Raw genomic sequence first — 11,596 nt, 5'->3', positions numbered from 1 at the left:
AGATAAGTCGCAGCGCGCGTCAGCGGCTCCCCGGCCCTGCGCCCGGCTGCAGCACGCGGGGCAGGAGAGGAGCCGCACCCCAGGGTGTCCCTGACCCGCTGCCCCTTTCCCCCTTGGGCACAATAAAGTGTTCTGAGCAGCCAGGCGTGTGCGGCTGTGCACCCCCCCCAAGGAACATACGCACCCTGGGCGCTCTGCCGGCACCTGGGCTACCCGCGCTCACCGCTTACCGGGGGCACTGGTGCCCAGCCGTGGATGCGTGCAGGAGGGACGAGCAATGGACAGAATATTGCCGTCACACCCGTTTGGTGTGTGCCAGGTCCCTTTGTCCCTGGCAGTGCTCATGCAGCTTATGGCACGGCACGGCACGGCGGCGACGCACTCCCCTCCCAAAAGGACTTTAAACCCACCATGACTCGGGGCCCTCACAGGAGTGAAGGCGAGGAACAACCACGTGTCAGTTGAGTGCTTCTTATAAGTAAGCCAAACCCTGCTATTTTGCGGCTGCCGGGGGTGCTGCTGGGAAGCCAGGCAGCACTGGCTCTCGGTAGAGCTGCTGCTTTCGGATGCGCAGCCCTCTGCCCCTTTGACCTCGCTCCACTCCTCTGTTTGAGTGGTCCAAGGCAGGACTATCAATCCATGGGCAGTGCCTACCAAACAGGGTGTCACGTGTGGCCCTGGCTGGGCCTGAGGCACTGCCACAAAACATCATTAATAGTGATAAAAATTATGCACTCGTCTCTGGTTGCCTCATTCCGCTGCCATCTGCTCCAGCCCTGGACGTCCCCTTCTCAGCTCCTGCTTCCTTCTTTGTTGCCTCTTCTGATCCCACCTCCACAAGATCCACTTCTGCAGAGCTGCCCACAAGCCCAGTGCCCTTAGTCAGGCTGTAGGGCCAGCAGGCATTGCTGGTAGGAGGTGGAACGTGCTCATGTGCTTTGTAACCACAATGGCAAGGCCATTGTTCGCCCAGGTGACAATCTGGTCTCCCTATTCGCCCCTCCTCCCTGCCACGCTCCATTCATTGTTTTCATTCACTGCATCTTGTTTCCACGTAGACTGTAAATTTTGGGGGCAGGAACCAGGCCTTCCTGTGTGCACAGCACTCAATGGGGTCCCCAGTCCAGTAAGGCCTCACTACTGCTGCAGTGCAAGAACATTAATTGTCAGGCGTGTCTCCCCGACCCCCGAGGTGCAATGGCTCCTGGGGGCCACACCTACAGCCTGCACCTATTGGAAGAGGCAAACTTTTATTCCCTCTCCGCTGCGCACAGAGCAGGCATCACAGGGCCTAGGGTTCTGCTCCCAACAAGGATGCTCTTGCTCCTGGCATCACCACGTCAGCAGCCATCTGCAGTTTTCCAGAGCTCAGACACAGGACTGCTGTGCTCCGCTGGCAGCACGCAGGGAGTGGGCAGCTTGTGATGCTCACTGGGAGTGCACATCATCTGTGCCTCTAGGTCCTCCCATGCTCCTTCCTGGGTTCTCTCCGCCAGCTCTTCCCCCACGTCCAGAAAGAGAGGCTCTGGCAGCGCAGGCACAAGTGACATCATAAGGGACACATGCTGCTCAGACAGGGCTTTGTTCCCCCCACACCACACAGACATACGTGTTACGCACCAGCAGGCTTCCTCAGCCTGTGCAGATTGCAGTGACGCTTGGGAGCAGAGGGAATTGAGGGTTATGCAAATTAACTGCACAGGGCTGGTTTACATGGATGGGTGGGGGCTCAGGCTGCCTGGGGGGCACACAGTGGCACTGGGTGACTGCTCCAGCTCTGTCGTGTTTATATATGCGTCAATGAGACATGCCAGGAGTGAGAGGGACTACCAATGGAGGCTCACGCACATACTGCGCCTGCTGCCTGTGCTCCGAGGACAGAGGGGTCCCTCTGCTGGGCTGCCTTTCTCTAGCACTGAAATTCACAAATCAGTGTCAGCCAGCCCTGGTCTGGAGAGCTCGCTCTGCGCCTGAGCCCCCTGTTGCACCAGGAGAAAGCCATCCACAGCAGGAGCAAAGCAGTTCCGCAGGGCTGGAAAAGCTCCTTGCAGGGTTCCGGGGCCCACAGGGACAGCAGCTTCTGTAACCACAGCAGGCGGTCCCTGTGCAAGGGACCAGATTCGGCCCTAGCGTAAAGAAGTGCAGCTCTCATATGGCTGAATTTGGACTGAGACTGTTCTTAGTTGCGCCAGCCCAGTGGGGCCCCAATCCCAACTGCAGCTTCAGGCTGGCACACAACACACGGCTCATGAACAGGCCATGCGGGACAAGGTGCTGAAAAGCACTTGCCTTCCTCTTCTCCGCACAAGCCCAGGGCAGGCTGGCCCAGCAAGCGCGCTGCCCTGGCCAGCAACTGCCAGGTCCAGGTCCCCTCAGAAGAGAGATTAAAGAGACTAGCAGTTTTCAGCTTAGGAAAGAGGAGACTCTGGGGGATGTGACAGAGGTACATAAAATTATGAGCGGTGTGGAGAAAGTGAACAAGGAAAATTATTTACTTGTTCCCGTAATATCAGAACTAGGGGACACCAGATGAATTAATGGGCAGCAGGTTTAAAGGAAATTCTCCTTCACACATCGCACAGCCAACCCGTGGAACTCCTTGCCAGAGAAGGCTGTGACGGCTAGGACTATAAGAGGATTAGAAAAGAGCTAGATATATTAACGAAGGTTAGGTCCATTAATGGCTATTACGCAGGAGGAGTAAGGAATGGTGTCCCCCGCCTCTGGTTGCCAGAAGACGGAGATGGACGGCAGAAGAGAGATGGCTTGACTGTTACCTGTTCGGTTCACTCCCTCTGGGGCACCTGGCTCTGGCCACTGTCGGCAGACAGGACACTGGGCTGGAGGGACCTTTGTTCTGACCCAGTGTGGCCATTCTTATGTTCTTCCCCCACAATTCCTCCCACACCAATGTCAGGAGCTCTCTGAGCTCTGTGCAGTGAAGTGCTCGCTGGGTTGGCCTCCATCCATGCAGAGCTACTCAGCTAACTTCCCAGTCCAGGAATCCGTAGGTGCTGACAAAGTGTTATGAAACCAACGCTGCAGCTCAAAATAGGGATTTATTAATACGGGAGCAACCGTATGTACAAAAGCAACCCTGCCAGGTCGGGTGCCCAGTATTTACAATGTACATTTCAGCGGCACGGGATGGGCTGTGTACAAAACACGGCCGGTGAGTCAGCCATGGACAGGACGTGAAGGCAGGGTCACTCTCAGGCGCCTGTCAGCTGTGACACGGGCAGGAAGGTGCGTTATTGCAGACAGCTGGCAGGAGGATAAGGCATTGTTGTTCTCACGCATCAGCAAAATGTGGCCAAGTGAAACAGGGAGAAGCAAGCAGGGCGGCACCGAAGCAGGCTGATCTCGCCCACCAGTGCCCAGGGCTGCGGCGTGTCACTGGCATTCACCAGGATGGCACCTTCAGTGTGGAAAGGAGCTGCCAGGTCCAAAGCTCAGTCACTTCGTGCTGTGCAGAGATCCCTCATGTGCCAGCTGCGGCCAGGCTGAGGCTGGGCGGCACTGAGAAGTGTTGGGTAGCAGTGTGAAAGTCGCGCTCCGGCTTTGCACCTCGAGGCTGGTCAAAGCGCCAGGGTGGACACAGTCAGACCTGCAGGAAGGTGCTGTCTGCCAGCACAGCTATTTGGTTTGGGGAACGGGAAAAGCGCTCCTGGACCAGCGTGAGCTGTGTTCCCTCCACAGGGCCGGCCGGCGCAACCAGCTGACACTCCCCAGCGCTGGCCAGGCCAGTCCTGAGCGTCTAACAGGCCCTCCGCAGGCACGTCCCCTGGCTGTCCGTGTACCAGGTGTGTGAAGTAGGCCTTCTGTGGCACGGCCCCAGGGCCAGAGCTACTGAACTCAGGCCCTGTCCCAGGCTTGTTTGAGCATATGGCTGCCGACAGGGCGGGCAAAGGGGGCAGCTGCCTCAGGGGCTGAGGGCTGGCTGCCATGGCCACACCCCTTCTGCCTGAGGCCCCGCCCTGTCCAGGGGCACTGAGCCGGCCCCCGTTGGCTCCCCGGACACAGGTTGTATTTCCCTGGGTCCCAAGATGGTACACCAAAGGCTAGTGGCACATTGTGGGACGGTCCCCTTGCCCACCCAACTGGGGTGCTTTCCCTGGGCTACGGCCCCTGGGCAGGTGCAGTCTGGGGGGAGATGGTGCAGGCTGTACGCTGAGCACCTGCCCACGCGGGAAGCCCGACACACGAGGACAACTGTGCGTGGCTGAATTCCCCATGTCTCGCTAGGCCCTGGGCCAAGGAGCGCACAGCCTCACTCAGCCGCCAGAGGCCAGGCTACCTCGCGCCAAGGATGCTCTGGGGCACATCTGAACAGCAGCCGTGGCTGGCGAGCCGTGCAGGCTGCCCTGGTGAAGCAGCAGGAGATGGTGCTGAGGGGTCAGTTGGACCCCACAGGGCTCCAGACACTCAGTTCTAGGCTGGGGCGATGTTGAGCCCCCTCTGGATGCACTAAGACAGGGGAGAGTACAGACCTGGGACCCTGGCCTTGCCTCGCTCCAGGGCTTCCCTGTCGTTCTGTGACGAGGCAGGTCCAGGGACCAGACCGGGTGACCCACATGAGCACTGGAAGTGCCAGGAGATGCCAGGAGCCCGGGGCTGGGCATGGCAGAGGGTTGGGCATGCTCCCCATTCCACGCAAGCAGGGCCTTTTCTCTCCAGCTCCTTCCCTAGAGAGCAGCAGCTGGCCAGGCTCTGCTGGATGGTAAAGGGCAGCGGTGAGAGCCAGGGAATGTCAGTATCACATGGGTACCACCTGAGCCCCCCCACGGAGACGATGGGGGGGGCGGGAGGAGGCTGAGGCTTAGCACACGCACGCCGCGGAACGGCAGCTGCCGCCATCAGGAGCACAGGGCACACCGGCCTTGCCACGCAGGCTGTGCTGCCTAGCCCATGCCAGGGGCAGCCAGGGCAGGGCACCCTCGTCTGTGCTCCCCCGACCCAGCGCTGGGGGATAGCACTGGCCTGGCCCCCGGGGCCGGGCAGCTGCTGTGTGCAAAGCCCCACTGCATATTAACTGCAGCGCGCTGCAAGGGAGGGGGGCAATGGAAGGGGCGGGGAGGTGGTTTGTAGGCAAGGGCATGGCCAGCTTCACTCTAGCCATGCCATGGCCCTGCAGGACCTGCTGCTGGCCTTGCCCCGGCTGCCTGCGGCCACTCTCTCCCCTGCTGCTGCACAGGCCCAGTGCAGCCACCCATCCCTGGAGAGCAGCACACACAGGCCAGCCCTTCCCAGGGACCGACCCCGGTGCCACACACGCAGCCTCGCCTCCCACAGACAGATGTCCACAGCCCAGTGCTGGGGACACAACCCAGCTGGCGTCTGTGCGCAGCAGGCGGCACTGGCAGGGAGGCCCCCGGGGCGTAAGAGTCGGGGCTGACAGCATCAGGCAGCCAGGGCCGGAACAGGAAGGGGAGGTAGCAGTGAGGACAGGCCGACGGAGAGATCCCCACCTGCTCAGCTCAGCCAGAGAGGAGCATGGAAGTCCCCACTCTCAGTGGTGTGCAGGCATGGGGCTCTCTCCTGGGCAGCAGGGGACGCCAGCCTATGCCTTGGGCAGGGCCTCGGGCATGGCCTCACAGGGCTCTGCATCCCATCGGCTGCCCAGCTCAGGCTGTCACAAGCACCAGGCCTCGGATTCAAGCACAGGGCCCAAAGCCCAGCCTGGGCTTCTAGCCAGCCCAGCTCCGGCCGGTTCCTGGTGGGGATGGAGTCCTGGGGGCCTCCCAGCCCTTGACCCCAAGGCTGCGCTGCAGGGCTGGAGGGGCTGGGGAGGGGAGTGCAGCCATGTGCCTGAACCCAGTGGAGGCATCTGGCCACAGGGCAGAACCAGCCCCTTGCCTTGCGCTAACCAGCAGCACAGCCTGGCCCAGGAGCCTCCACCACCTGCAAGGAGCCTGCTCCTGTCCGGAGAATCAGCACAATGCAAACAGAGCAGCTCCTCCCTCCACAGCCTCAGCCAGCTCCGCAAACCAGCTCCCCCCGGGGAAGGAATGAAATGCCCCAGGGCTACTCTAAGAGCCTGGGTCCTGCCCAGGCACATCCTGAGCCAGGGGTAGTGAAGGCACTGGGGTCCTCCTGCCCTCCCCAGAGACACCTCGCCCGCGGGGGCCTCAGACGCTAGCCACAGCCTGGGGACTGCCACGGGCCGGCGGGCCAGCTCCCTGCTCGCTACAGTCGGTATGTACCCGTCCCCGTCTCCAGGGCACCGCCGCGGAGGCTCGGAGGGGCACGCGCAGTCAGGCGGGGGGGTGGCAGCAGGCCTTGGCTGGCAAGTGTTGGGCAGCAGGGCCATACGGAAGCCAGCTTGTGCCCGAGCGTCGGTGGAGTGGGAGGGGGCGCCCGGAGAGCCCCGGCTTCTGGGAGGTGTGCTCATTGGCAAGCCAAGGTCTGCACAGGTGCGAACACTGCTGAGTTGCCTGCGAGGCTGCCAGGCCCCCCCCGTGCCCCAGGGTGGCATGGCCCGGCAGCGTGCCGGCGGAGTCCTTCACTGGGGTTTGGCAGCGTGGGTGGGCTGGATGTAGAGGGACTGCGTCTTCCTGCCCTTGCGCGGCGAGGTGTTCAGGATGTCCATACTCTTCCGGCTGGAGCTGATGACATCAGTGACAAAGCTGGCGCAGTCACCGCAGATGTCCTTCAGCATGGAGCCGTGGGCATAGATGTGGGGAAACTCCTCCTCCACCCGCTGCCAGTGCAGCCCCTGCAGGGAGCTGCAAAGCACGGCCTTGAGAAGCAGGCGGGTGCTTGGAAATCCCCATCCCACCCACTCTGAGCCCCTCAGCCGAGGGTTCTGCACGCGCCAGTACTGGGGACGATACCCCGCTGGAGCCACAGTAATTTAGAAGCTTGCCCGAGCTCAGACGCCGAGAGAGAAGGGGTGGGGCGGGGCGGGGGACGGGACCCTGCGGGCACATGCAAGGGAAGCTGGAGGTGGATCATCACAGCAGGACCCCGGTGGAATGGCCAGAGAGGTCGGAGGAGAACCAGGAGAACCAGCACTAAGGGAGCCCAGCCCAGCCCACAGGACTGCAGAGCCTCCTAGGGGTGAAGGAGATGTGAGTGGGACAGCCCCTGGATTGGGCCAGGGGTCGGAGGCTGCGGGGGTCAGCGGCTGGGGGAGTCAGCGTCTGGGGGAGTTGGCGGCTGGGGGGTCAGTGGCTGGGGGAGTCGGGGGCTGGGGGGGTCAATGGCTGGGGGAGTCGGTGTCTGGGGGAGTCGGGGGGTGGGGGAGTGGGTGGCTGGAGGAGTTGGGGGCTGGGGGAGTCGGTGTCTGGGGGGTCAATGGCTGGGGGGTCAGCGGCTGGGGGAGTTGGGAGCTGGGGGAGTCGGGGGCTGAGGGAGTCAGTGTCTGGGGGGCCAATGGCTGGGGAGGTCAGCGTCTGGGGGAGTCGGGGGCTGAGGGAGTCAGTGTCTGGGGGATCAATGGCTGGGGAGGTCAGCGTCTGGGGGAGTCGGCGTCTGGGGGAGTCGGGAGCTGGGGGAGTCGGGGGCTGGGGGAGTCGGGGGCTGGGGGCGTCAGCAGGAGCAGGTTTGGTGGACTGGAGAAGCTGCAGCTGGCCTGGAGCGGGAGGAGAGCCCCAAGGCAGTGGCTGGAGCCGGCAGGATCTGTGAGCCTGGGGGGTGGGAAGCAGGTGGGTGTGAGAAAGGAGAGACCAGACCCTGTCTGCACCTTGAGGGAGGGGCTGGGACAGCTCTGGGCTGGGGACCGTGGAAGGGCTGGGTGGAGACTCAGTGAGTGCCGGGAGGGGCGAGATCTGGGCTCAGCTATTGGGAAGCCCCCCAGCGCATCAGCTGGTGAGTGCAGGGCAGCAGCGCGGCCAGCGGTGAGAGCCTGGGGGGTCAGGGATTTGGGGTGGGGGGCTGCCAAGGAAGGCGAGGGGCTGGCGGGAAGGAGGAGGGGAACAAATCCGAAGTGAGGGAGGAAGCCTGGCTAAGGAGGGCCAGAGTGAGGTCAGGCACGGCCGACAGGACACTGGTGCTGGGTGGCGCTGTGCTGGCAGGAACGGGGAGGTGGAGGTTTCTGCTCTGTGATGATGGGTGCTCCCCACTCTAGTTCGTCTCGTGCCCGCTGGAGGCGCTTGGAGCTCTGCAAACAGCTGGCCCTGCACAGGACGGCCGGGACAAGTGGCTGGAGAAGAGCCAGGAAGATACAACCCATCCTTGCCACGGGGTATCAGCGGGAGGTGCCCGGCTCTCTCTGGATTGCCCTGTCCACCAGCCCAGCCACAGGCTTTCCCTACAGGTTCCCTGGCCTGCCCACAGGGCTGCACCACCGCTTCGGCGCTGGGTGCTGCTGGTGCAGACACTTAGCTTCCTGGGGCCGGACCCCACACCGTTCACACCCACAGCAGCCTCGGGCCCCTAGGTTGCCCTGCCTCGGGTTCTCCCACTATGGGCCCCCTGTCCAGCAGCTCTAGCTGCCGGGGCTGTGTGCAGGCTGTGTGGGGAAGGCCGTGCGTGGGACAAGGCCACGCTGCAGAGCCGGGTGGGCGGGAGGAGGCACTGGGGGGCACTTACTGGAAGGCGTCTCTCCTCCTCAGCACTGGAGCTTTGGCAGTCAGAGACCCAGGGAGGCTCTCGAAGCCCAGGGCGTAGACAGGAATGTGAGCAAGCTTCTTCGAAGGCATCTTAATCTGCAGCCCAGGCACAGAGGGGAGTGTCGGGCGGGGGCCTTTCTCTGCCGTGACGCCCCTTGGCCAGCAGAGCTGTACCAGCATGACGCAGGGTGACACGGCAAAGTGACACAGGGACGGGGGCACAGACGGGAGCCAGCCTGAGGCCAAGGCCTGCATTCCCGCACGGAGGAGCTGCCAGCTGAGACAGGGTTACACCTGCGCAGGACGGTGCCTACCCCAGGGACCAGGCCAGGCGTGGACTAGCTCGTGCCTAAGGAGGGACTGTGACATGCTTAGCAGCCCCCGGCACTGAGCTCACAGCCTCAGCATCATGGCGAGCCAAGGCTTTCCTGCCAGTGGGGGCAGCAGGTCCCAGCTCCCCCCACAGAGGGGGGTCCTGTCATGGCACGTGGGAGCAGGCCACGTCCTGCAGCAAAGCTGGGAGCAGCAGCCCGGCGGTGCCTGGCCTCCCCTCTGATCAGCTAAATGCTGGGGCCTCGCCACAGACTGTGCATGGGGGGCTGAGAGCCCCCGCCCCAGCATCTGATGGAACCCAGGCCCTGGCTGTGAGGGTGGCAGCTTCCCTAGGGCCAGCGCCCCTATTAAATATGTGGTATGCCACAAAGAATCACCTCCCGGACCCTCTCCACTGTGCGATGGCCAGTGTCCTTCCTGGGGGCTGACCATGGTGGCCAGAAACGGTTAACTGGGGGCCCCCAAATGCTACAGGCCTGACCTCTGCTGCAGCCCCCAGCTAGCTCGGTTCGGCTCAGCTCAGCTCAGCTCAGCACGGCACACACAGCAGACTGTGGGCTTCCAGCGCCTGGCCCATCATCGGCCCTCTGGCACGCTGAGCCAGGCATGCTATGTCTGCGGGAAGGGCCTTCCAAAGAGAGGACCAGGCAGGGCAGAGAGGCAGGAGGTCCCAGCAGGTGTCCGGTCTCTTACCTTCAGGCTGCAGGCGGTGCAGACGGATCTGAAAACAGAGCAACAATGCCAGGAGTCAGTACAGACCCTCATTCCCCCGGGCCAGGGGCACCCCCAGAGCAGAGCACCCTTTGCTCACCTCTTGCAGAAGAGACAGGCTGGTGGCCAAGAAAACAAAGGGAACTTCGTTTTGCAGCAGCAGCAGATCTGTGGATGGAGAACGGTCGAGATAAAGGATCACTGCTTGTTCCTGCTGGGTCCCTGCCCCCCACCCCGGGGCCTCCCTCCCAGGTCCCTGCCCCCCACCCCGGGGCCTCCCTCCCGGGTCCCTGCCCCCCACCCCAGGGCCTCCCTCCCGGGTCCCTGCCCCCCACCCCAGGGCCTTCCGGCTGGGTCCCTGCTCCCCCAGGGCCTCCTTGCTGGGTCCCTGCCCCCACACCACAGGGCCTCCCTCCAGGATACCTGCCCTCCCCACCCTGGGACCTCCCTGCTGGCCCTGTCCTCCCACACCTACGCCACCCACAGCTCATGGGAAGGCTGCGGTGCCGGCCCAGCCCCAGCACTAGCCCTCACCTTCCCTCTCTTGAGGCTGGTGTAGAGCTCCTTACTCTGGAGGAACTTCTCCATCTCGGCCGTCACCAGCACTCGGCGCACGTTGACCATCTCCTCCACCGTCAGGGCCAGGCTCTCCACGGGGTGCCTGAACTCCTGCTGCGGAGACGGGAAGTGGGCACCGGCACCTGGCTGATCACTGCCCCCCGCCACGGGGGGAAGGAACTAACTCAGGAGGTGTCTCTGGCCCAAGCCCCTGTAAGGGCTCTGCAGGAGATGCAGCTGCTCACGCAGGGGTGGAGCCAAGACCCAAGGGACAGCAGCGGGGATGAGTTCCCAGGCTCTCCCCTGCCCGGGTCCCACAGCGATGCTTGGCTGGGCACGGCCGGGGACGTACGAGCGGGGGGGCTGTGCCTTCCGGGGGACCCAGACTCGTCCCTCTTTGCACCATTTTCTCTGCTAAAGCCACTGTGGGGATTGGGTCCGGCTGCTGCGTATCAGCCCTGTTCTCCGCACGCCCTCCCCCGGCACTCCCCAGTTAGTGCCCCTCCCAGCTGCAGCCCCTTCCTCCCTCCCTCCCTCCCAACCGCAGCCCCTCCCTCCCTCCCTCCCAGCGCCCCCTCCCAACCGCAGCCCCTCCCTCCCTCCCTCCCTCCCTCCCAGCGCCCCTCTCAACCGCAGCCCCTCTCTCCCTCCCAGCGCCCCTCCCAACCGCAGCCCCTCCCTCCCTCCCTCCCAGCGCCCCTCCCAACCGCAGCCCCTCCCTCCCTCCCTCCCAGCGCCCCCTCCCAACCGCAGCCCCTCCCTCCCTCCCTCCCAGCGCCCCCTCCCAACCACAGCCCCTCCCTCCCTCCCTCCCTCCCTCCCTCCCAACTGCAGCCCCTCCCTCCCTCCCTCCCAGCGCCCCTCCCAACCGCAGCCCCTCCCTCCCTCCCTCCCAGCGCCCCCTCCCAACCGCAGCCCCTCCCTCCCTCCCTCCCAGCGCCCCTCTCAACCGCAGCCCCTCCCTCCCTCCCAGCGCCCCTCTCAACCGCAGCCCCTCCCTCCCTCCCTCCCAGCGCCCCCTCCCAACCGCAGCCCCTCCCTCCCTCCCTCCCAGCGCCCCTCTCAACCGCAGCCCCTCCCTCCCTCCCAGCGCCCTCCCAACCGCAGCCCCTCCCTCCCTCCCTCCCAGCGCCCCCTCCCAACCGCAGCCCCTCCCTCCCTCCCAGCGCCCCTCTCAACCGCAGCCCCTCCCTCCCTCCCAGCGCCCTCCCAACCGCAGCCCCTCCCTCCCTCCCTCCCAGCGCCCCTCCCAACCGCAGCCCCTCCCTCCCTCCCTCCCAGCGCCCCCTCCCAACCGCAGCCCCTCCCTCCCTCCCTCCCTCCCTCCCAGCGCCCCTCTCAACCGCAGCCCCTCCCTCCCTCCCTCCCAGCGCCCCCTCCCAACCGCAGCCCCTCCCTCCCAGCGCCCCTCCCAACCGCAGCCCCTCCCTCCCTCCCTCCCA

General features: G+C 64.3%; 1 protein-coding gene across 1 annotated transcript in view; it reads right to left on the bottom strand.

The window, feature by feature from the left end:
* Positions 1-3,046: 3,046 nt before the first annotated feature.
* SPIRE2 (spire type actin nucleation factor 2) overlaps positions 3,047-11,596 on the bottom strand; it is a 47,640-nt gene continuing 39,090 nt past the window's right edge. The window contains exons 13-17 of the mRNA XM_075008468.1: positions 10,131-10,268; positions 9,697-9,764; positions 9,579-9,606; positions 8,533-8,648; positions 3,047-6,725 (exon numbers count right to left, since the gene is read on the bottom strand). Of these exons, the coding sequence (XP_074864569.1) occupies positions 6,503-6,725; positions 8,533-8,648; positions 9,579-9,606; positions 9,697-9,764; positions 10,131-10,268 (573 nt within the window). The 3' untranslated portion in view covers positions 3,047-6,502. The remainder of the gene's footprint in view (positions 6,726-8,532; positions 8,649-9,578; positions 9,607-9,696; positions 9,765-10,130; positions 10,269-11,596) is intronic.

This window comes from Carettochelys insculpta, chromosome 14 (assembly GCF_033958435.1).
Source record: "Carettochelys insculpta isolate YL-2023 chromosome 14, ASM3395843v1, whole genome shotgun sequence".
Lineage (NCBI taxonomy): Eukaryota > Metazoa > Chordata > Testudines > Carettochelyidae > Carettochelys > Carettochelys insculpta.
This window is presented reverse-complemented; position numbering and strand designations above follow the sequence as displayed.